The 26405-nt window shown below is 41.4% G+C and overlaps 1 protein-coding gene and 1 non-coding gene across 2 annotated transcripts; both read left to right on the forward strand.

The window, feature by feature from the left end:
• The first annotated feature begins 1606 nt into the window (after window positions 1-1606).
• LOC147863844 (uncharacterized) lies at window positions 1607-3961 on the forward strand. The gene is made up of 3 exons (XM_087319100.1): window positions 1607-1985; window positions 3121-3196; window positions 3518-3961. The coding sequence occupies exons 1-3, from the start codon at window positions 1713-1715 to the stop codon at window positions 3676-3678; spliced, it is 510 nt and encodes a 169-aa protein (XP_087175226.1). The 5' UTR covers window positions 1607-1712; the 3' UTR covers window positions 3679-3961.
• Window positions 3962-23681: 19720 nt separating this feature from the next.
• TRNAP-UGG (transfer RNA proline (anticodon UGG)) lies at window positions 23682-23755 on the forward strand. Its single transcript has one exon. It is a non-coding gene; the product is annotated as a tRNA-Pro (tRNA).
• Window positions 23756-26405: the final 2650 nt, after the last annotated feature.

Raw genomic sequence — 26405 nt, forward strand, 5'->3', positions numbered from 1 at the left:
ATTCTTGTTTGTCTTTACCCTATACTTGATACGATTGCTATCTCACTTTGTTATTCCTAGAAAAGTTGGAGTCATGCAAAGGATTTGTTCTTGGAGTGGTGTTGTGTTGTCTTTCGATTAATGCTCCCATAGTTTTCCTTCTACCTCACAACATTCTTACATGCAACAATAGATGAAGGTGATTAAGTGAAAGAAAAATGGTTGGCAGAGAAGAGGATAACATTAGAGCAAGAAAAAAGGTTAAACAAAGGCAAATTTATTTAGACAAAGAAATGAGTTAAACTCACGAAAGATTTAGAGAGAGATAGAGAAGAAAACACGTTATAGAGGAAAATTTTGAGGAAGAGAAAAGAGAGCTACAAGCGAGAAAAGTTCTAGACCTCTTAATTTACTTATATGTGATCCACCTCAAATGTCTATATCTAACGTTCCTTTTTTTTTCTAAGGTCATAAAATTTGATCCAAGGTATTGGGTTCATATCCTTACTTCTCTAAAACTAGATGCTACATTAGTGTATTATAATTATGCAAAGAACGTATTAGCTAAGGTCATACATTGTAAATGTTGTTAGCGTTGTAGTTACAAAGTTGGTGTGCAAGTGGGAGATGCGATGCATGGTTGTGGCCAAGATGAGTTTTACGTATTGCTCGAGGCACATTATGTTTTAGATCCAAAGTGAATTAGATAAATGCAGTGGTTGTCTCTCCAACCCCTTATTGGCATTAACCTTACCTGTAATTTATTTGATGAATATACAATGGACAATTTGACAACACTCAGATTCCATAGTCTAGATGGCCTACTTATTGTGAGTACAATTTTATCTACCTCGTTTTTCTTGTAACCAATGCGAGTGTATCACTAACGTCGTGCTTAATCCACCGGGATATTTGGAATGACTCAACTCAACCATCAATTTGAGTTTTGATTATATTCTAGACACAAAAATTGTTCACCCCATCTTTTTCTTGCGATCCACCGCCGGGATATTTTGCATGACTCAACTCAACCATCAATTTGAGTTTTGATTATATTCTCGACACAAAAAATGGTTCACCCCATCTTTTTCTTGCAACATGTGCTTCGTTTGAAGGTGCTCGGACTGGCATTGTGTGAGTCACGGGTAACCTATCAAGGTTTCGAACCCGAGACATAGTGATAGTAGTGTAACTACTTACCAATAGGGCGAGCTATACGAACATCTTCTAAGACCAAAATTGGCCGAGGGGCCAAGAGAGAGAAAGCTAACGTCTTCTAAGACCAAAATGAGAGAGAGAGAGAGAGAGAGAGAGAGAGAGAGAGAGAGAGAGAGAGAGAGAGAGAGAGAGAGAGAGAGAGAGAGAGAGGCCCACGGAGAAAAAGAAATATATGAAATGGAGACAAAAAGAAATATATGAAACCATTGTCGGAAAACCCACACAATGATGTAATAACAATAATAATAAATAAATAAATAAATCTTCTTCTTCTTCTTATTATTAATATGAAACCATCATTGATACGAAAGAAAGAAAAAGCTATGAAATGGACGCAATGCCAAGCACTGGTTATATGACACAAAACCTCGCACAGTTTTTGTGACAAGAGAAGAAGGAACTCTACTCCTCCGTCTCCTTCCTCCTGCTTCTTCACCTTCTTTCTCTCTCTCTCTCTCTCTCTCTTCCTTTTCTTCCTCCCTCCTTCTTTCCTTCCTTTCTTCATCAGGGCTCAGATGATGAGGTTTTTACTCATGAAACCTCGTCGGATTGAAGTGGCCAAAGAAGAAGAAGAAGTAACAGAAGAAGAAATACACGAGGGAATATTGAATGAAAGTGAAGGACAATATCTTCTTCTTCAGAGACAGAAAAAACCATCTCAGATGATCAAGAAGATTCATCAACACACTTCTTCTTCTTCTTCTTCTTCTTCATCATCATCATCATCATCTTCAACTCTCTGGTCTCTATCTGCTGATCAGTCTAAACAGCCTTCTCTTGGTTTTCAGGTATTACTTTTTAGCTCTTCTCGTTTTTTGATCAAAGAAATGGCGATTTTGTCTCATTCTTAGTACAAATTTGGCCATTGAACAATATGTTTTGCTTCCATGGTTCATAAAAGTTTGTCCATTGATGAAAATGTTCTCTCCTTTTTTTAGTACAAGATTGTGCATTGATTGTGTTTCTTATTCTTGTAATTGAACATGTTCCCTCCTTTTTTCACTGCAAGCTTTTTGCATTACACATCATGTTTCTCATATTTAGCGCAAGTTTGTCTATTGAGTATGTTGGTCTTTTATTGCATTGCATATGTTGTTTTCTCATTCAATGGAATACGTTGTCTTCTGATTCCATTTTACGAATTTCTCCATTTCAAATATTCTTGTCGTTCTACTTGTCCATCAGATTTGTGTTTCTCATTTTACTGCATGTTTTTTCATTGAATATGCTTTCTCAGTTGACCTACCTGTTTATACATGTATCATCTTTTGTCCACGGAACAAATTTGATCCTATAAGCTTTATAAGATATGGTATTGTTTCATGATCTATTACAAGGCTACTGGATAACATGCCTTGTCTTCTAGGCATGACTTCGTAGGAATTCTAAATATTTATTTTTGTAGGCTACCATGAATGTTGAAACTATGACAGAAGTTTTCCTTTTTTGGTTTTCTAAATTTTCTTCCTTATTTATTGCATGCATTTTAGGGGTCGCTGATAAATCCTAGTATCTTGTTGGCAAAACTATGTGTAATTAAACTATGTATGATATATATTTACTAAATGATGAAAAGGTTCACAACTTTACATAATTTTACATATGACTATGTGTAAGTATGGCAAAAGATTAACAAATCAACATAATTAAGGTGTGTTGTATATATAACTTTATAAGTATGCAGTCAAAATCATTCTCAATCAAAAGATTGGTAGACAACTACAACTTAATGAATGTTCATTTGTTGTCTAGTTTTAATGCGATTATCTTTCACAGCTGTTGAGTTCTAAATTTATTAGTTTATTTGTATGCAAACCTGGATTGATTTCATCAGTTACGTCATACTCAAGAGCCAAAATCATCCTTGCTAGCTATTCTGATTTTGCTTACTATTTTTATGTTTCTTTTTATCTTCTGATGCAGATAGTGATTCTCAAGGCATCAATCCATTGCCAAGGATGTGCTCGGAAAGTTAAGAAAGCGGTCTCTAAGCTAGAAGGTGAATTCTTTCTATCTAATCTGTGCTTCTAGAAACTACTGTCTGTATTAGAATATTTATTTAATTCAAATTTGTATCATATAACACATTGTGGTGTTGCAAAAATGGACAAATGGTGTAATGATTCACTCTTATATGCTGCAAAAATTTATTTTAAATTGTTTTTGTCTTATGAGTTTGCAAGAATAAATTTATTGTGTATAAATATGTTCTTTCTGTGTCTTACACTATAGAACAAATTGTATCCGTGCCCCTATTTGATCGTGTTGCAAGGATGTTATCAAATTGTGTGTAAAATGTGTCTGTCGGTATGTTGCCCAGGTGTGAACACATTCCATGTTGACATGAAGGAGCACAAAGTGACTGTAATTGGCAATATTTGTCCGAGTGAAGTTCTACTGTGTGTGAACAAGGTCATTAAAGGTGTTGAGTTTTGGGAAACACCTAGCAAACCTCAAGCTATTTCAAGCAATCTGTCATGAGAAATTGCCGCGTCTTAAATTGAAATAGCATGCATCTCTAAACTCACAAATGTTTTACTCACACATGTTTTGGCTAAGCAATATTGCTTGTGTAGAGAGAATGAGAGAGAGAGAGATTGCCTCTACATATGACGCTTTTTGGTAAGCAATCCTTGTGTATCTCTATCTTTACAACCGTTTTTCGTCATTGACATTTTACAAAGTTTGCTCATCAACAAATTTGATGAGGTATTATTTTGCATATTTTGAGTATCGTTCAATAGACTGTTTATATTTTTGAGCATTCCAAGTTTGAACAATCATATTTGTTAATCTCCATGCAAAGGTGTCATGATTTCATTTTTGTCTTTGCCTAAGCAGTTCAGATGTTGCTCTGCCTGTCTCTATCTTTCTTATGTCAACGTAGATTTTAGTATCTACAAAGTTCGCCTATCAACAAATTTGGTCAGCATCAAAGTTGCTGATTTGAGTAGTTCAAGAAGTGTTGGTATTAGAGCCATACAACTATTTTTTGTTACTCTCCATAGGATATACAAGCTCGAACATTTGAACATTTCTACCCTCAGTAAACGTTGGATGAATTCAAAATGTGTATATGATCCAGGTGTTTTTCAAATGTATACACACACATTCATTTTTAATGCTCGTCCAATTTTCCTTTTATGTGTAGGTGTGAATGATGCTTGAGGAAGTGATCTTGCATTTTGTAATTGCCACAACAATTTAAGGAAGTGAATTTACCATGATTAGCATAATGGTTGGTTGAGTGTTGTGGAGTGAGGGTTTTGCTCAACAAATTCATGTAAGGAAGCTTTGCATCCCTGCACTCACATTATAATTTCCAAGGCGCAAAGTAATATGATTATGCTGAACTGAAAGGCAATAAAATCAATTGTGTATCTTATGCATTTAATTTATTCATTGCAAATGCTTTATTAAGGTACACATTAAAATAATGAAATGGATAGAGTTGAATGAACATCATTTATTTTTCACTGCCCTTTGGACTTGCAGTGGTAAGTTCTAATGAGGTTATTATTTTCACTTTCATGATGGTCAAGTGATGCATGTGAACTGGCAATGGACATCCTATACAAATAACTTGGCATGCATGCTAACTCATCTTTGGATTGGTCGAACATAATGTCTAATCACGAGGTATGAAGATGCCATTATTTTGGTCATTACTTTGTAAGAGTACTGTGAGTCAAAGCTTTAATGGCATTCAAAAAGCTAATCTAACCATGAACCACCTCAAAAGGAGTTTCTAGTTAATGTCACTATTTTTATGATACTCTAGTAAGAGCAATTATACTTAAAAAATAAATTTCAAATAAACAATTCCATTAGAAATGGGTTCTTTGGTCATAGGTCATCATTCACATTGTTGTGGTATTTGAGTTCTCTTAGAGGTGCTTGTCAATGCACATGATAGTAAAGCAAAAATGATGCTTAGAACATGTGGACATGTCTATCCAACCCGAGATGGACCTCCATTTATGCATCCTAAAAAAGAATGCCCTCACATGAAAAAAACAGACATTTATGTCAATTTTAAGGCCATAGTAGGGTTCTCACGTTCTACCTTCCATGTTTCTCATAAAAGTAGGAATAACTTTATTAGTGTGGCGAATCTTGCTTCCAATAAAAATAGGAATAACTTTGTTAGCACGGGGAAATCATAGGTACATACACACACACACACACACACACACACACACACACATATATGAGAATAAGGAGTTGAGAAGTACGCAAGGTGGGCCTATTGGTCAGTTGTGACCTCATTTTCTTGAACTAGACAGGAATTTCATGAAAGGGTTGGCAAGAGCAATAGACAATGACTTGCATCTCTCTAATTATTTAGAGAAGAGAAAATGAAATTCTAACCCTCAACTTTTGCTCTTAGAGTTCATTATTCTAGGAAGGGAATCATGGTCGAGGGTAGGTGACAATGCTTGCAATCTCTAATTTGAATGTCATTGATTGGCTTAAATGTCTTCCAAATTCACTTTGTATTTAGCTGTTATAATTAGTAGGAACACCTCCCAAGGTTTTACTTGTTATGTGTAATATTTGAGCAATTATATGGATTCATCCCTTTTTTTTGCTTTTGCATTTAGGGAAGTAAATAAAAATTCAAGTTTTTCCTTTATTAAAATAACCTTATGATGAAGTAAAAAATGCCAATCAGGAAGGCTACACTCCATAGTTTAAACAGTGTTGTTGAAAGCATTTCATAGTTCTAAAAATGAATTTTCTTTTAGCATGACATTTGTGTCATGGTTCCCCTCTTTCTATAAAGTGTAAAGAAGTTTACGGACACTCTTTTTATTTTGAAATTGCCTAGGATATAATATGGTTCCATATTTCATTTTAGGATGACCTTCAGACAAAAAGTTGTCAATAGTTTTTCCACATTGCCTACGTAAAGGCAATTTGAGATATTATTGAGCTATGTGGGGTTGGTTGAAACTTGAGGCTTGCCAAAAAATTGAGACATTTTCCCATGTACATGACCTTGAGTAAGCATAGCATCACAACATTGTTCAACAATGGATAAACATGTTTCTCCCAAGATGGGAAAATGACATAAACATCTTGTGATGGATATTGCAAGAAACAAATGTAAGATTTGTACTCACTAGGCTCTAGTTGATTATACATATGTATTGGAATTTCTTCCATTTAATTGGTCAAGTTCCTTCATAGTAGAGGTTTTAACTCTACAAAATACTAGAAAATATAATACTCTTTTCTAGTATTTTCTTGTCATGTTGAGAATATGTAATATCAAATCCAAAAATTCAATAGGAGCTATTAATTGTCAAGGGTCACCTTTATCCCCAAACTTGTTGTATAACCAACAATATGGGGAAAAAGTCACTTGTTTTCTGATGAAGCTTTTAGTTTTTCCTTTTGGGAATAATGTCATACATCATAGAATGTCTCTAACATTATTGACATATCCTATGAGAGCTTCATTACCTAGATACATCTAATGTTGCATGCCTAGAAGTTGGGTCGGCTATGTTGACACAAAAAAATGTTTGAGGTTTGGACACTTGATTGATGATGCAAAACATACTTTGATTATAATTTATGCATAAGATCCTCAATGTGACATGCTTTAGATAGGGCCCTCGATGGTTCGTCTTGAATTTTGAGATCGTGGTAATGAGTGAGCAGGAGGCGATTGCCATTCTCGCCATAAAATGATTTAATGTCCAGTTTGTACTTTATGCTTGGTGGGTAGCTCAAAAATATTATCATTGTCAGAGAAAATGTGTTTATGTGTTTAACTCAAATAACTTAGACTTCATTAAATAAGAAGAAACAACAATGTGTAAAGCACAATCTCATCCATATCTCTTATTTGCAAACATAGCCATTAGTAACTTATTTGTGGAATTATGGGAGCCTTTTTTCTGCTGTTTAGAAATCTGTTATATTTACATTGAAAAGCATTATAAAAATGAGAGTAAAAACGAGGACCATTATTTTCGTAGTTCTAACTATTATCAAACCAGGCCGTCCAAAACAATAGATCAAAACATTCTTGGAGCTTGGACTCTTAAATGCTAACATGTACCAAGAACGTTAATACTTCCTTGCCTAGTATATACTCTTGTTATAAACGTTAAAAGCTAAATTACAAATGTTTTCCTGTGATAAAAAAGTAGGAGTTTGAACATTTGAGTATTTTGAAGCATGGATTAAATGAATACTAGTACTGATAACAATTATGAGGATAATCATGAGTTGAAACAGACTTTTAATTGGCTACGAATCAAGTGGTTTTAATTTCTAGCATTATCAATTCAATTGGGATCAAACACGATAGTTAGGCAAACAATATTGGCATCCATTGAGATATTTCAAATGAAAGTTACTACAAATATCCAAACACTTTTGGGCTGACAACAAAAATTGATATGTGGTCTCTTACTTTTTTATATGTATATATTGTGGTGTGCATGTGTTCCTTTGTGCCACCCTTTTAGTACACCCTTTTTAGGATGCATGTACCTAAACCGACCCACCCTATTAGCACACTCTTTTTAGCTAAGCCAACCCAAATGGGTACCTTTGTATCAACTATAAATTGAGTAAGAAGCAAGAAGATAACTAGGCTGGTTTTGACCTCTTATGTGCACTTCACATATTGGTGGACATGCAGGGTACCAATCCCCCACATCCAAGCATCCACCTCTTCCCCCTCACCTTAGGTTGCCATTAACTTCTTGTCCCACGAGTTTCTCTAATCCCCCTCCTACACGATAGCCCTTGTGTCCCCCACCTCAACCAAGTCTAGGTGACCCTCAGTCCACATGAGTGATTGATCTCTATCCGGGTATAGCCCTCCTGTCCCCCACCTCAGCCAAGTCCAGGTAGTCCTCAGTCCACATGAGCGATTGATCTTTATCCGCAAATTGCTAGCTCGTACACGATAGACCTCTTGTCCCCCACCTTAACCAAGTCCAGGTGGCCCTCAGTCCACATGAGCGATTGATCTTTATCCGCCAATTGCTAGCTCGTACACGATAGCCCTCCTGTCCCCCACCTCAACCAAGTCCAGGTGGCCCTCAGTCCACAAGAGCGATTGATCTTTATCCGTTCATTGCTAGCTCGTACACAATAGCCCTCTTGTCCCCCACCTTAGCCAAGTCCAAGTGGCCCTCGGTCCACAGGAGCAATTGATCTTTATCTGCCGATTGCTAGCTCATTTTTTGTTACTAGTCTCGTCCAACTATCAGTTTCGACAGTGGTATCCAACAGATGTTTACGTCCCCATACCATCCTCAGACAAATGGTCTCATCGAACGCCTCAACAAGACCCTCAAGAAGGGGATTGCTACTTGGGATCAAATCTTGCCTTTCTTCACCCACACCTACAATACATCCGTACAGGCGTTGACATGGACCAATCCTTTTTGAGCACTCTATTGGCTTAACCCTCACCTCTCACAAGAATTGTCCATTGATGTCTATTTGAAACTTTCCACCATGGATAACGCCACTTGGGAGCTCTATCTCCAACAGATGCTCCCCCTCCTTCGACAAGCCACTACTTCAGTTCCTGCTCCTCAGTCTCTTGTTTCTCTCAGGGGGGGAAATGTGGTGTGCATGTGTTCCTTTGTGCAACCCTTTTAGCACACCCTTTTTAGGATGCATGTACCTAAGCCGGCCCACCCTTTTTAGCTAAGCCAACCCAAATGGGTACCTTTGTATCAACTATACATTGAGTAAGAAGTAAGAAGCTAACTAGGCTGGTTTTGATCTCTTATGTGCATATCACAATATATATGTATGTATGTGCATGCATTGGTTTTAAAAAGAGTTTATATATTTACCCCCATAGCCAATTAGGTACTCATAAAGAGGGGTTTGATATCATCCCAAGTTCAATCCAAGAGATACTTATGGATTCAATATTCATATTCATGATAATTGCAAAGCACATTTAAAGCCAAAAAACACAATGGAAACCATACACAATATTCCAAAGCGAGAATCACCAAGGAAAAGAACTTCAAAATCTTGGCACTAGATAAAGCTAGAAGTTAAAGCTTTGGTTTACAAGTCTTGTCTAAATAGATGATAATAGAATAAGCTCAAAGTAGCTAAAACCAACATTAGTAAGCTTTCAAGCACAACTTGTGTTGAAGATAATGCAAACTCAAGCATGAATACCCATTAAACCACATGTCGACATAAATATATGCTTGATTTTAATGTTTACAAATTAGCTAGGGTCTTAATGTTTCTTGAGGAACACCAAACTTGCGTTAGACACAAATAGGTGTTTTGTAGGGTATGTACATTTGATCTCATGTGACGTGTCCTATGTCACACAATGTACAATTTATTATGTAAGCACTGAATGGGTGTGATTGCTTCATTAGGTAACTGTTAGGGTCAAAACTTTTATGTCACCAAAGAGAGAAAGACAAGCCAAACTTATAAATGAGATGAAAAAATGTTTTTGAATTACTTTTCCCATTCAAGAAAATAAAATTCTAGGGATCTAAGAATTACTATAACATGGTTGGACAATACCATTCATTGTCCATGCAAAGGTATATCAACGAGTGTCAGAAAAATTGGAAGAATAATCTTCATCGTCTTCTTCTTAATGATTTTTATCATCATCTATCTACCGTTGTCTTGTCAAAATTTTCTTTATAAACGGGTGTGATTTAGAAATGTGAAAGAAATTCTTGGTAAGGCACTCCATGGGGGGCATTCCGTACAACCTTCTGTCCTAAGATAGGTAGTCATGAATAGTTCATGCTAGATTCATACCTTGGAAGTTGGAATGTTGCATTTCCAAGGGTCACTACCAAGTCCTGGGGGATCTCCTCGCTATCAATGGACTAACCCAAGGATTGGGAACGTCACTCCCCAATGGCAAGGACCATGACATATACTAGCACATAAAAGCATTTACTTCTCCACTCCATGGAACCACGGAAGCAACCCTTCTTAAGTCAATGTTAAATTAACATACACCTAATCATCACATTATTTAAGACATATGGTTGTCTTAATGGAATAAATAATTAATGCATAAGAACATACAAGGTGTCTCAATTAAGTAGATAATTATTCGACAAGGAGCTACATGGAGGAAATTGACTCTTTTTTTATACGAAAGGGAGATAATGAGGAACTAAAGGTAACCCCAAAGTTGTGGACCCTAAAGCTCCCCTTTCACATGAGAGCTCCTGCGTTTCCTAAATGGTTCCTTTCATATTATAGGCCGTTAGCCGATTCCTACATAATAAAGGGTGGTTCCCCACAAATTGTAATGTAACCATGTTTCTTATATACATTTGACATGTGACCAATGTTCCAAATTGGAAATACTAAACCTTATAAGGGTCATTAGAACTAAAGAAATATGATATTGTAAGTTTTCACTATGGAAACATAAGATTCAACAATGTGGTTGAGCTCCCGTGGTGGTGAGGCTGGCTGTAAGTTATGTGGGAATCAATCTCTCACTGTTTTTGGAATTGTACAGAGGTGATTACCATTTGGAGTAGAAGCATTCGAATCGTGGCAGCCTGTGGTGTGAAAGGGAACGTTGTGTGGGGCTCAATACAAGGACTATCCCTAAAAGGGGACAACTGGGGTGAACAGTTAAACCCACAAGGACATGGATTTATAGTGCAGGGTGGTAGTGTGTTCCAATGTGATGGGGTGAGACTAGGTACAAATTTTGAATTTTTCGAGGAGATTTGGGTTATGGTGACATGTTTAACGGCCTGGCACATCTGGATCAGGCGTTGTAAGTTTGCTTTTTAGCAGCAAAAGCTCTCATGTGGGGAGATGATGTTAAATATCTTGTTTGATCTTGTGGCTTGGTTCCACGGTCGGTATGATTCGATTCAAGGGGAATCGGAAGAAGCAAAAAGGGCAAGGTCAAAGTTCTTGCTGAAATGGGGCAGCTCTCCCATGCTAGTCAAACCTTCATCGAGGCCTAAGTGGAATTACCATGCACCTAGGTGGTTGTTTCCACCGATGGCTCCCAATATTGTACATGGGTTGTAATTATGTATGTATAGTTGACACAAGTGTGCGTTAGTATAGTCATGTTACCTGGATAATGTTGCTAGAAAAGAGTTAGTTGAGAGCTGTGGAGTCGGGGTAAAATAGGGTTTATTTCAGTTTTGTTTGAGTTAAGGATCGGTTGAGTTTTTTGCTGTTTTTGTTTGATAGTTTTGGAGTTGTTCCTCCAAGTTGTATATGTTGACCCCATTGTGGATTTGGGTAAACTCTTTTGTATTCTATTTGCTAACTAATGCGAAGAAGTGTTTTTTTGGAAAAGAAAGAAAGAAAGGGGATTCAAGTTGAATTAAACATGACCTTTACCTCACCACCACAAGTGATATAAGGTATGTAGACTATGTAGGACGGTAACAAGGTGCAAGACATTCATGTGTTGTCATGTTGCACCATGCATGCATGAGCACATGCGTGGCTACATACACTAGTGACCTAATTGAGTCGCCTTGAGAGCTAATGAACCCTTCAAGTCATCTTTAAACCTAGTGACCCAATTAAGTCAACAACGCTAAAGTGAATGATGGAGTCATCCACATTAAAACAACATGATCATGTTATCTATACTAAATTCATTTGATTAAGTCATCTTCATAGAGTGGCATGATCATGTTAAAAGAAATATATTGATTCCATATTTTATTTTTTGAAAATAAAAAGGAGGTGTGTCTCTAGCAAAACTAAACAAAGTTTATGCATTTATCTAGACAATGTCACAAGGAAACAAAGCATGGATCGATAAGGTCCATGTTCAACAAACCCCACATTTTGGTGTTGCTAAATCAAAGCTATGAACTAAACAAAGAGATATGACAATAGATTTGGGTTGGAGGGTAGTTCCCACATAGTCTACCTAGGATATTTGTGTTCAATAAAACTTCACACATTCCATAAAAGAATATGAAATCCATTGCATCCTAACGACACTTATATTGGGGGATTTGGAAGGGCCTACAAAGTGACATCTTTAGTCTTGCTAGTTTGGATCGGCTTGGTTCAAAGTAGCTCGATGCATCTCGAATAGGATTAACTTCAGGTCCTAACTTTGGTCTTACCTTTGCTTAGCTGCAAGCCTCAATTTGTAGCTAAACTTGACGGTTGAAGTATATGATTAATTTGAGGGAGGCTCTGCATTGATCAAGTGTCCCGCCTTTGATTCCTTCGTAATCGCCCTTCTAAAACTACTCGTGCCATAACTTATCATGGCTCAAGTGTAGCTCAAGAGCATTGTGGCTTAATCTTGGTTTAAGCTTGGCCAACTAGACTCAAGCTTTGCCAAATCACATTTTCCCAAAGGGATTAACATCAGTCATAACTTTAAGTGTTGCATTTCCAAGGGTTGATACAAAGTCCCGAGGGGTCGCTGTCCTCTCGGTGGGCGAACTAAGGGATTTGGGGAAGTCACTCCCTAATGGCAAAGACCACATCCCACATCAACACATTAAAGTGTTTATCTCTCCACTCCATGCAACCACAAAAACCTTGAAAGCTTCTTAAGTTAATATAAATTAAGACACACTTGATCTCTACACTAATTAAGAAACATTAGAAGCACATAATCACAAAAAAATAGATCATCACTATATAAGGAATATAAGAAGTGGAGTATTTTTATTTTTATTTTTATTCGGCTTATAGTTCACATTGAAAATACCAAAGCCTGATAAGGTTTGTTACAACTAAGGAAATATGACATTGTCTCCCTTGACCCCTTCCCTTCCCTTCCCTTCCCTTCCCTGTACGCACACGGGATCTTAATTGGAGACGTAAGCGTCGCGGAAGGGCGGGCGGCATTCTCCCCCACGCACGACGGTACCCCGTTTCTTTATAAACACGTAATCAGGGATTGGCTCTCTTTCGCGAACTTTCTATACTCCGAAAGACGACAAAGAATAAGACCAGTTCTTGTTCCAACCTGAGCTTTAATGCTCGCACCTACTCTCCGCCTTTACTCAAGGATACCGCCTTTCCTTTCCTTTCCTTTCCTTTCCTCTCAAGGCTTCTGTGCGCTTTCTTTTTGCTCGTGGTTTTGATCCTACTGAACACTTATTCTTACTATTAGAGTATGAAATTCCACCTTTTTCTATTTATAAAGGGATTTATTGGAGGGAAGGAAGTGAGGTCACTACGCTAAAGCGCCTTCCGGCGGAAGGGAGGTTTGAAAGGTCAATTACCCTTTCCTGAAGTGCGTTTTGTCAGGCTAAGAAAAGGGTAAATAGAAGTCTCGGTTGCCCGCCCTTTATATCCCTTTATAGAAGTCTTTAAGCGAACAAGCTTTCTCTTCCCTTCCATTTCCGCAACAATGGATAGAGCCGTTATACTACCTTCACCTAATTGGAGACTTGATTTAGCCGCTCTTTCCAAAAGACAAGAATGTAAATGAAAAACATCTCCCGGATATGCTTCTTGCTAGATAGTCTTCTTAGTAACAGAGAGATTTGTCGATAAGCTTGGGCTTGTTTAGAAAGATCATCGTGAATAATCAAGGATGGCTGTTTACGATGGACTGTCCTCTCCTGAACAGATTCGCAGTTGGGCCAAAAGAGAGTTACCTAATGGAATGGAGACCTGGGCAAGTTGATTAACCTTCTACGTTGCATTACAAGACTCATAAACCAGAGAAAGATGGTTCATTTCGTGAAAGAATATTCGGGGGCGGAAACTACCGATCTGTCGATAATGAAGAAGAATATTCCAATTCTCGTAAGCATTGTGGAGTCAAGTTTACCGACTCTCGGGTTCGAAGATATCGAATGCAATACATCAAACTAGCATGTCCAGTAACAAACGCCAAAACGAATTCCCAAAAAGTTACATTGCAAATCGCTAAACCCCGAACTAGAAAGCCCAGTATATTGCGATGCGTGACTCGGGAAACCAACCTATGGGTTCTTCCATCAATTATTGGAGCTTGCTTGAAATAAGCACGATAGTTCATTCTTCACTGATTGATGGGCTATAGTCCAACGTGATTTGATTTGGCATATGAGTGAAAGACAACCGCTTCTTCCGCTTCCGCATGATGAAAACCGCTTCTTTTCTTTTCTTCGGCCGGCTTCTTCCGGAAATGGGTAAATCTCCCCGCTTCATCCGCGGAAGCAGGATTTGAACCGTAGACCAATCGCGGATGAAGCGGTTAACAGCGCGCGCTGAGCCACCAACAAAAAAAATGTACGGTTAGTATAATATACATTCTTTGACTCTTGTTACTTGAGCCGCCTCTGAATTTGCAAAACGTTAAGCCGACATTTCCTAAACTTTACGTACACCCTAACTCTTATTATAGGAAGAAGCGGCAGCGATAGCAATCCTATTTTTATAGAGCCCCTGACCTACATTTTGTTTGGTGACATGTTGGAGGATTCTATACGCTCTAAAGGATACAGAGACGTGATAGCGAAGGGGAGAGCACAAGGTTTGGTGGTTATAGGACTTACCTTAGACGAGACAGGAGCACCGTTGAAGAGAGATATGAGATCTTCTCTTGTGTTGCAGATGATGGAGATGGACCCCGCCCGCCCTGGGAGGAGCCGACCAACTCAATTTCTTGATATTTGCAAGGGAAACATTTCTCATAATCTCGGAGGGGAAAGGGGCCGGACATTTGCTCTCGGGGGAAGACCCACTCCGATAGAGAATAAGGGAATTAATCCCCTAAAGCAACCAACTAGGTAAAGTTCAGCTACTGCCAGCTGAATTATTCTCTAAAGATGACCAAACCAAATATGCCTTAGTGCTTTTTTTTATTTGGACAATATCAGCAATTTCATTGCATTCTTCTTTTCTTTTTTGTATTTTGTGGTAATATCGATATTCATTTATGTATGCGACGGACAATTGCTTGCTGTCGGGGGAAGACCCGCTCTGATAGAGAATAAGGCAAGGTTGCTCGCCTAAAGCAACTTTCGTTGCTCTAATTTAGTTTAGCGCAGAAGGTTAGGTTGATACAACTAAATTTCGGGGGCGGACCCTGCCCCGAAGTATTATAGGATCGAAAATGACAAGAACAGAAGAAAAGTTTTTACGGAAAAGAACGGTAACAGCTCCGCGTCGTTCTCTCGAAGAATCGCCATGATGAATCCTCGTGCAATTCATTCTGTAAACGAACTAAGTTTATGATAATATCTTCGTCAAACTGCCTGCCTGCCTGCCTGCCTGCTGTAATCTTTCCAATTTGTTCTGTATTCTTTCCAGTTCGTTCTGTAAACTTTTTGATAATGTCCATGTTTTATCTAATCTGTTTGTGAGATTCCCTTCTTTTCTTGTATTTATAGCTTTTTGCTTTTCTTCTCAATAAGATGATCATATAACCCTTAGTGCTTTTTGCTTTTCTTCTCAATAAGATGATCATATGACCCTTAGTGCTTTTTGCTTTGCAAAACAAAACTCATTTTTATTGATCTCTATGGGAATCGCTACCACCCTGTACTAGGATTGGTCCTTTAGAAATCCCATTGGTCCAGTACTTCCCCGGGACTGCACGGATGACGCTTCGCCTACCTTGAAGGATAAGCTTCAGATATCTTTTGACGTAACGTTTATTCAATTACCCTTTTCCCAGCAGATGCTATGTATGCCTCGGACTCAGCGATAATTATGTCCCTAACATACCAAAACTAGCAGTAGCACCACTCGTAGTTAGATAGGTGGGAACTGATATATAGAATAATCTTCTCTGAACTTGATGGATCTGTAGAACGGCTTGACGGCCGGCGCGGCGGAAATCTCGGCCATTTGCATTAGGCTCAACGTCCCTTCTTCCATACGTGCCCCTTCGAAAGCACAGACAATGATTATTAGCAAAGACTTATCCGTGGCATATTCAATTAAGCGAGTGATCTTCTTACCTAAAACGGAACCCATACTACCTCCCATGAATTAAAAGTCCATGACACCAAGCACTATACTATACCCCATTGAAATATTCTATACCTGTTTGAACAACATCAGTTAAACCTGTTCTTCTCTGGGAAGCAGTAATACGATTCTGATGAGAATCCTCAGCGGCGGGGCGGTTCATGCGGCGGAGAAACTTGGAACATCTCATGCAGTCATGTCTTCATCCATTAGGAAATCGATAGAATAATGGCAGGTTATTCCGGTAGACTGTAAGCCGTGATGAATTGAAGGGTTTTGTTCCAACATGCATGAAAGAGGGTTGTTCTTAACGTTTATCAATTTTTCGGACTAGCTCTGTTGAAGAGCTCGTATGAGAGTTGGCTCAACCTAGCCCCAACAATGGCAGAATATTTCCGAGATGTCAACGAGCAAGCTGTACCTTTATTCATTGACAACATCTTCCGCTTCGCCCAAAATCGCGGAATCAGAAGTCTCTGCTTTCTTTTTGGCAGGTAGAATGCCGATGAAAACCGCTTCTTCGGCCGTCCAGCAAGCAAGCAAGCAAGCAAGCCGTGGGTTATCAACTGGTTCTTCCCGGCCGGCCAGGTCTCTATAGGAAAGAATTCCAGATCAATAACTTCCATTCAAGCGCACCTGCGGATGATCTGACTGACCTAGGCCCCGCTACAACCATTTGCACACCTAGATGCTACTACTGCGCCGCTTTCGAGAAGATTAGCAGAAGAATATCTATGCGGCCCATTCATTCGTCTTCATGATGCGGTGAGGGCCAAAATAAAAGCCAAGACAGCTTCGGAGCGAACTCTGTTACCAGAGCCAAGAACAGCTTTAGACAATTCCGTCAGGCACCACGAAGGGCTGGCTTGAGAAGTATCGCAAGACTTGACTTTTTGCGCCCTACTCTCAATGAGTCAAACTCTCCGTATCCATTACTCTTTTACAATCGATTATTTGATAGATCTGGAATGTGATGAGATACACTCTAATCATCTCATAGGACCGCCCCGATGAAAACCAGCAGACCTAATCACCTGACGATGGTTAGCGGAATTCTCTCTCGGTAAATTGGGTCAATGAGACCATCGGCGTTCGTTTCAGAATCGGATAGTTACACGTCCCACATCCACTAGTCGCCGGGCCACCGAACATTGCTTCAACCATAAGGCAGCCAGAAAATTGGACCTTTAGTTTAGTTAGGTTTTCATCAATTTCCGCACGCCTGGTAGAAAGCGGGTCGACCTTCCCCCCATTTACTTTATTTCATAGAAGCAATAGCGGCACGTATAGTGCTCGGTCTATCTAATTTGTATCGGAATGAAAGCAGCAGCAATAAACCGCTTCATCCGCGAGTCTTCCATCGACAAAGGACTGGCTCTGGCTCACGACGAATGCAAGCTGGAAAACATGGAACTCGGTACTTGGTTAGTGAAACCGTGCATGAAAAATCAAGAATAAAACTTAGCAGCAAGCAAGTTCTTCCGCATCCGCAAGAAGGGGGCAAGCAAGCAAGCAATTTGCGCAGCTAGGTTGGGCGGTTCTCTGTCTGCGTAGAGGGCATAATCCGTGTTTGGCTATCGACTCAAATTACAAGTGGTGACGGCTAAACTGTACAGTCATGCCGTAAATCACTATCCTTCACCGTTGTCGTAGTGTATTTCGTACACTACGTGAAAAAGTAAAAATAATATAAACGATTTAATTACATATAAATAAATAAAATAAGAATATCAAAATATTTATCACGTGCATAGAGCAAGATTCAAACCCTGTACCTCCACGTAGCCAAACCTCAACTTTACCATTATGCTACCTTATCTTTAGTGTTCTATAAATAGATTTAATAACTATAAGTGCTTTATTTGCACCTACCTTTATTAAAAGGTAAATCGTGCATTTTTAGAGTGCGTGAATATTTTATAGAAAAACGCAAGCAACTAAAAAGTGACTCATGCACATCTAGCGTGCATGAGCACTATATTTAGCAAATAAAAGCAAGGATTAGAAAAGCATCACATGCACATTTAGTGTGCATGAACATATTAGAAAAAGCATGTAGCTATGCTTAGTCTCTCCCATCACTATATAAGGATGGGGAGCACATTGTAGTTTTTGTTGATTATTTTTCTATAATGATCAATCAATCTAAAATATTCGTGGGATTCACGAATTTGCTAAAATAATTCTCTCTTACTACCTAAATATTGACTAAATATACTAAACTCGTGGGATTCACGAGATTCTTATCTTATAACTCTTTATACCTATTCTTTACTAGCCTTATTTGTATTTTTCTTTCTCCTAGTCCAAAACCTCGGCGGTTCCCACCCGACTCACGCAACGATCCGGAGCCGAAAGGCACGACACCGTTTGGCTGGAACGAAAGTTTATAGAAAGAAAGCCAAAATTAATTAATATTGGAGTAGCCATGGTTGATTGCAATGAGAGTGATTATACGCGACCTGGAGTTGAGTTCGAACATGTATGCAATAAGGTGCTAAAGTACTTGGTTGGCTTGAAGATAAGTATATCGTAGAACTTGTTAACAATCCATTGGGCTACTTTAGAGAAAGTGAATTTATTTAGGTGGCGAAGGACGCACGAAAGGAGGTAGACTTTTGGTGTTATTTTAGGGAAAGCCCATCAATTCGGTTCCTAATAAACATTCACTCGTTACGGGATTCCGGGCGTCAAGGTGTGGATTTTACTTCATTAAAAGGAAACCGACCATTCTTTCTCATGAGAACCCATATATCATCCAGGGCGAAAGTCTTATGTAGTGTCTTGCTAAAATACCTTGGCGTTGTGAAGGATTTTTTTCTTTACAATCACTAGTTTAATAGGAAATAACTTTATTCTTTTTCTTTTCTAAGCTGTTTTTGTTACGAACCAATCTGTTGCTTACTGCCTGCGCGGATACGGGCCTTCGAGCAAGAAGTGAACGCAACACCAGTCAATTCCTCGCCGCCGGCTTCACCCGGATGAACCGCTTTCAGGCACGACTTACTGGCAGAGAGTGTCTACACCATCCTCTAGGGCCCATATCCGCTCGCGGAGACCGACCTGGAAAATCAGTACAAGTTCTTCAAAGATATTTTAGCAAGGGACAAACTAAATCCTCAAGTCGGGTGGGATGGCACTACTGGCAAATACTGTTTGGCAAAGACACAGGCGCGAAGCGTGGTAGGCCCGCTAGCGTTTTTTTTGCTTGCCGAAAGCATACAAGAAAAGCCGGGACAGGAACCGACGAAACTACACAAACGTAATCAAGCAAGCGGTCGAGCCGGGAGGGCCGGGTCATTTGACGGGAATGAGGAGGCCGATTTCTTCTGTTCAAGCTGCCTGCTGGAGAAAGGAGTGAGAATGAGGAGCCGGCCTTACCGCCGTGGCTAGGCCCACGGGTTGGTTCCTCCGGGCCCAAGGCCAGGGCCTTGGCGGGTTTACTGTGCGACGACAGGCGGCGGGCGCTGCCGACAGGGAGGATAATTTGCTTTCCCCCTCCCTCCAAGGGAAGTATCCTCTTTAACAACCAACAGAGGGACCCTGGAAGAGAGTTACGAAATAAGGGGGCGGGCAGCAATCCAATCGTACGCGCATAAGCTACCAAACGAGATACGTTTCACCAGCGAATGAACGTTGGGCCGCTGAACCCCACCTAACCTATAAAAAATGGCGCGAGCCGTATGCGGGGAGACTTGCACGTACGGTTCCATTGGGGGGATCCGGCCAGCGAGGGACCGACGCCTACCCAACTAGGGGCACGGAAAAATTAATCGAGTATAAAACGTATTTCTAAGCGTTACCTCATCCTGATCGTTTGGAGGGCGACCGTGAAAAGTCACCGAATGAAGTCCTCCTGTGGGCACTGCAAAAACCCACGGCAGAGCGGATATTACTAATCAATGTATAGGATATGACGACGGCAACAGCATGTCATAAAAGGAGATAACTGGGAATAGCTAACTCTTAACGTATCTCCAACTACACTCTTGAGTGGCAGTTGAACGGGGAGTATCGTGAATGTGAGATGCCAGCGGAACGATCAGCCGGACGTGTTGGGCAGCGCCGGGCTTTCTCCCTACCGCGTCTCTCCCTGTGTGTTGAGGATCCAAAGCGAGTGCACCGGGGATAAGGGAAACTGGGATTCAATATGGGCATAGCAAACATCTGAAGCGTAACCACACACTCACACGACCTTTGCCGCTTCACCCGGATGAACCGCTAGAGAAATAGGAGCATTCGGTGAAACTGGTGAACCGCACTTCCGGATAGATGTGTGGGACAGAGGGCTCATAGTACCTGCCTACCTTCTGCTTCGGGAACCGTGTAAGCATAGGGTGTTGTGAGTGTCGCAGAAGGGAAGGGAAGGGAAGGGGCCTAAATTGGCGGACAGACCGACGCCGCACACTTGAGCAGCGCCGGGGGAAGCGGCCGAAGAAGCGGTTTTCATCATCCGGCAGAGTTTGTGCCAGTCGAAACGGGAATTGGCCAGTCAACCCCACACCCTTCGAAGATGTTGCCAGAATGACTTCCAGGGTCCTTCCGTCCTGGCCAGAGCACGGCTCAGCACCTTCATGATGAACCGGATGAAAAAGGGGTTGGCGGGATGAACCGCTTTATCTCCCTCCCAATTCTGCTGTTTGCGAGGTAAAGAAGCGCTTGCCGCGCCCCGCACTCTCCCCAGCCCTTCGGGCCTTCGACCCACGTTCGCTGCTTTTTTGTTGACTTCACAAACGAAGGCTCTAGTCCTGATGTCATCTAAATGCTCATGGGCAGGAGTTCTTTGGCGAGGCGGAAACTAAACCATGATAACGCTTCGGGTAACTCAAGTTGGAGAGCCGTGTGATGGGTGACCATCTCGCACGGTTCAGAGAGTACTTGTGTATGTGATGCGAGTGAACGTGTGCAACACAGCAGCAGCACAGCTGGCATCGAGTAACTTTCAACCCTATCTACGTTCCCATGATGGCCTAAGAACACACTTATCCTTTAGCTGTAGAGAGACCTTGCAATTGTGAGGTACCGTTATGAGCTTAATATATATGAGTGTTATTTTGTGAAACAACTTGAATCCCAAATTATTTACCTGCTTTAACTATTTATGTCATGGACGTGGGAGCATCAACTCTGTCTCTGTGGGCTTCTGAAGAGAAGCCCCGGTAAACGGCGGCAGTAACTCTAACTATCCTAAGGTAGCGAAATTCCTTGTCGCATAAGTAGCGACCTACATGAATGGTGTAACGACTGCCCCGCTGTCTCCAACATGGACTCAATGAAATTGAATTCTCCGTGAAGATGCGGAGTACTAACGGCTAGACATCGTTGCCGGAAGAAGATTAAACCTTGGTGGCCTGAAATGTAACTTTTTTCATCTAGTGAAACAAGCACTAATATCCCGATTAAGCCAATAAGAGCTGATTTTTTCCATTAAAGTGCTTTTCCAATAGCTTAGGAGATACCTTGGCGACCAGAAAAAAAGAAATCATTTGTATAAATTTGTACATCCATATTCTAATAGATTGAAAACTGCGAATGTGTGAAGGGAATCTGTATTTGTCGTCCAGGTTGATCGAATGGTGCAGAAATAGCTCAAACTCAATGTATGAAATATGGTTCAATATCCTTACATGTATCTTCTGATTATATTGATTATGCAAGAGCAAAAATATTCACTCGTTATGGGATCCCGGGCGTCAAGGTGTGGATTCTGTATTCCAAACATTTTTCAAAGAACAAGAAGGGACTCAATTCGGATGCTATATCGCGTTATACCATATAACGCCCGGTTACTTGGTCGCAAGCTTGCGGATAGTTGGTGTACTATGATGGGTGATTTGTTCTCTGTACTGTTTAAGGCGGTACATAAGTTCCCCGGATCGCCGTACAGTCGGCAGCCGCATGAACCGCCCCGCCGGGTTATGGGGAGTGGTTTCACGACGACGCCCGTGATGACTACGTCATTACTGAGAAAGACGTAGCTATGGCCTACCAGTATCTGGTTCAGCTCCACGGCGGGTAAAGCTATACCTGTTGACGAACGACGATATGGTAGTGTTGAATTTGCCTCTCGGTTTATGTTTAAGGGTTTAAGTTTTTTTTGTGTAGAAGAACCTAACCTCCACCCAGAGATTTATAAAAGAAATGTCTACCTCCTCTGTGCGTGCTTCGCTATCTCTCGACTTCCGGTCGTCTCTGAGAATAGCAGCTACATTGGATTGGAGAACCATGTCGTCTTACTGCCTGCCTGCCTGCATGCATGCATGCCTGCCTGCCTGCCAAAACGAAACCCTCGTTTTGTGTTGCTAAGATATGCTGCTCCCAGAGGATCAATGTCATCATTCACCATCGGCAAGCAGGAAGATAGAACATGGGCTGGCTTCCGACGAACTTGAGGTTCCGACGAGCGAGCCGGTGGTAAGTGAGCCGCTTCATCGGTACCTGCCCATGAATCAGTGTTCAGTCAGCGGTTAGCCAGGATTGATGACACTCCCTCTGTGCCGATGTTGCACTCACAAGAGACTGCCCGTAGTTCTACTATGGAGGAAGGTGAGGATGACGTCAAGTCCGCATGGCCCTTATGGGCTGGGCTACACACGTGCTACAATGGCAATTACAATAGGAAGCAGGGCCGTAAGGCGGAGTGAATCCAGAAAGATTACCTCAGTTCGGATTGTTCTCTGCAACTCGAGAACATGAAGTTGGAATCGCTAGTAATCCCGGATCAGCATGCCGCGGTGAATATGTACTCGGGCCCCGTACACACCGCCCGTCACACCCTGGGAATTGGTTTCGCCCGAAGCATCGACCAGAGATCACCCATTACTAAAGTGTTCCATGCCTAGTTGAGTGTGGCCCATTTTGGTATTGTTGGTCTTCTTGGCGCATATCACGGTTGGGTCAGTGACTGGGGTGAAGTCGTAACATGGTAGTTGTAGGGGAACCTGTGGCTGGAGGGAATCTCAAAGGGAAGCGCCAGCGTCCTTTCGTTAACTGTACTGACTTGATGAAGTTAATTCCAAGTTGGGTAAATGCCGGCCCGGCCCGGCCCGACCGGATGAAGCGCTATGCGCGAGGAGGAAGCGTGCGCTTCTTCATGAAGCGCGTGAAGGGATTGAAACCGTAGACCAATCGCGGATGAAGCGGTTAACAGTTGAGCTACCAGCGTGGGAAGGGAAAATATACGGTTAGTATCATATACATTCTTTGACTTTCGAGCCGCCTCATGACCTTTGAGACGTTAACTATTCAAAGACCCCAGCTGCTTGCTGCTTTCTTCGAGATTTCATGAACTTCGCTAAAGCCTAAAGCAGCAAGCAAGCAAGCAAGCATTGGAGTTCTTTGAGAAAAACAAACGTATAGATCGAAAGACGACGACAAAGTGAAGGCCTTCATTGCATTGCTGCGACTTGCTTGCTACAAGGACATAAGACTTTCTTTCTAGGCCCTTTTCCCTTCCCGAGATTGAGTGATGAGAGATCGGGTGCCAACCAAGCGGCTTAGGCGCTAATCGATAGCTTACGCCGGCCCTCAACCATTACTGCTGGGGATGGCCCACGCAGCAAGCAAGCAAGCAAGCACGAGGTGTAGCGCAGTCTGGTAGCGCATCTGTTTTGGGTACAGAGGGCCATAGGTTCGAATCCTGTCACCTCGATTATTGCCGTGTACTGGGCGGGCAACCTTTCGCTCCGTCCTTTTTCCACGTCTTTCTCTGCGCTTCTTGCGGCTTCTTGTGGCATAACTCTATCCACGGATCAAACAAGCATTGTAACCTGCCTGCCTGAAACTTCTCTGAAGACATGACCTTCTGAGTCATCTAGGCATTCATTTTGAAACCCGGAAATTTCGTATATAGAGTTGTGAAGACTATGCCTCCTATAGATAGTAGGAAATGGTTAACCCGAAGGTCCTAGGATTGAGAGGAGGTACTACAGATCGTAGTGCTTTAACCTCTTGCCATAAGCATCTGGCTGGGTGTAGAGTTGATTCAATCACGTCTTCATCAGGTTTTCAAAGCCAAGTCCCTTTCGTCTAGTGGTTAGGACATCCTCTTTTCATGTCGAAGAAACGGGTTCGATTCCCGTAAGGGATAACTTTCTTGCTTGCTTGCTTGCTTGCTTGGGGAGGCTAGCAAAAGGTCCCTAGCCTCTTCGTTAGAGGGTTGAGCAAGAGGTCCACAGGACCCCAAGGTCCCGTAGTCCCCACAATGAGTGAGGGCTGGTTTCTCATGGTTCAGAATGTAAACATCCCCCGTTGAACCCACCGCATCGTCTCATGTGGGTGTCTTAACACTTTCTGAATTGCCGACGACAAGACAATCTGTTCGTTGATCGAAGTCTTGAGCGATTGGGGGGTTCAGTTGAAATTTTGCTTGCCGGCTTACTGACGTTCTCAACAACCAACCAACGATGGGCCAACGAACGAACGAGACCATATGCACCGCGGCATTCCCCTTCCCCGCGCGCGAGCCTTTTCATCCGGATGAACAAATTCGTCACTCAACGGCGGGCGGTCAATTCGCGTAGTTTTTATTTTGTGCACAATCTAACTCTTGTGACCGAAAGCGTGCTTATGTCAACGAGACAAGTGCACCGGAAGAGTCACTGGAGGAGTAGCGAAGGTGCGTGCCGGAGATCCCCCTTCGACTGATGAGAGCGAATCAAACTCTGACGAGCAAGCAAGCAAGCAAGCAAGCAAACCTAGGACTTGTAAGGGACGAGAGGGGAGACTTCAGATGGAGCGCCCAGGCTTACCAGCTAGAAGCCGGTTCATTATATCAGACCCGCTTCATCGGTTCCCCACAGCATATCAAAATCCTCATCGCCGGTCGACCCGGATGAAGCGGTTGCCAGCACACATTCCAAAGCCGCCCATCAAGGAACCCTAACGAAAAGCATATAGAATCTTTGGGTAGGGATCCTTAATTGATGATAAGGCTGCCCGGATACGGCGGAATCTCATGACCGGCCTCGACGCGGTTTCGCTTAAGGTTTCAGCCCTCCGATTAAACAGCCATGATTATAAAGAATCAATGCTCACTACGATTTTTATGAAACCCTGCCTGAACTTTATCATGGCTTGCAGTCCACTTAAATAATTTGCTACTATTCTATCGGTTTTCAAACGGATACATAGATTTTGAACATCGAAGGAAGAAAGCATATTATGCGCCACTCCGGACTATCCATTTTAATTCCTGTGGTTTTCGAGGTATCATATCAATATACGTCTTGGAATACCGATCGATACTCGCGGAGTTGATTATCCTTCTCAAAAATGAAGATTCGGAGTAGTCTATAACTCACCAAGCATTTGATATAACCCATGCATTCGTGTACGAATTGGTGTAGATGAAATCACTTCTGCAAGTTTGGTAATCAGTATATCCCTATCAGCCGGCCAGTGGGAGCGAGAAGTGCGGGATACGTCTGGTTTACATTCTCCTAATTATCCTGATTTACGCCGTACATTAACCGATTACGACCGTCCACCCAGTGCCACTACCCACCTCTACTGAGGCTAAACTTGATGAAAGCAACAGCAAAGATGACGACAACCGAAATAGAATATTATTTAATCATAGAAATGCCATGTCAGGTGCACCTGTAAGAATCAGAACGAACCGGTTACCGAATCCACCTGTCATCGCCAACGTAACCGGAAGGGATGTCGTTAAAGAAGCGTAAGCGATTATTAACACATTATAAGGTTAATGATTTCCACCAGGAATTTAATGGCCGGGTTATGCTGATTCCATACAGATTAGTACTAAGAGGCGTGTGCCCATTACTCCAGCCGTGACACCAAAGATTGAGTATAGAGTACCTATATCTTTGTAGTTCGTAGAAAATAGCCATCTTTACACGAAACGGTTTGTACATGAAAGAGTCTTGGCTACTATAATCAATGTAAGGGAGATGAATCCTATTGCAAATACAATCGGAATGAAGAAATCCTAAAATCCAATAATTAGTTCCACAACCGAAGAGACTTCTAGATCTTTCAGGATTTCTAGGCCACCCGAAAGATCGGGTAGTGTATTCTACGACAGATTGAGGAGCACCTGCGGGAACAACTCTTCGTTGTTATTTTAAAGAGTTGCGATGTCCTCGTGCAATTCGGTCTATAATCTTTCTAAGCTGTTTATGACTATGGGCATGTCTTATCCAATCTGTTTCTTTTCCTCGGTGCTTTATACCTAGGGCAGTCTCCTGCATTCATGGCAGTTCCTATGGTTGCAAAAACAACGAGTCGGTTCCCGTATATACCCGGCTTTTCTTGTATGCTTTCGGCAAGCAAAAAAA

This window comes from Azolla caroliniana, unplaced genomic scaffold (genome assembly GCF_043228905.1).
Source record: "Azolla caroliniana isolate FFs.n. ecotype wild unplaced genomic scaffold, voAzoCaro1.0.p SCAF_5, whole genome shotgun sequence".
NCBI lineage: Eukaryota > Viridiplantae > Streptophyta > Polypodiopsida > Salviniales > Salviniaceae > Azolla > Azolla caroliniana.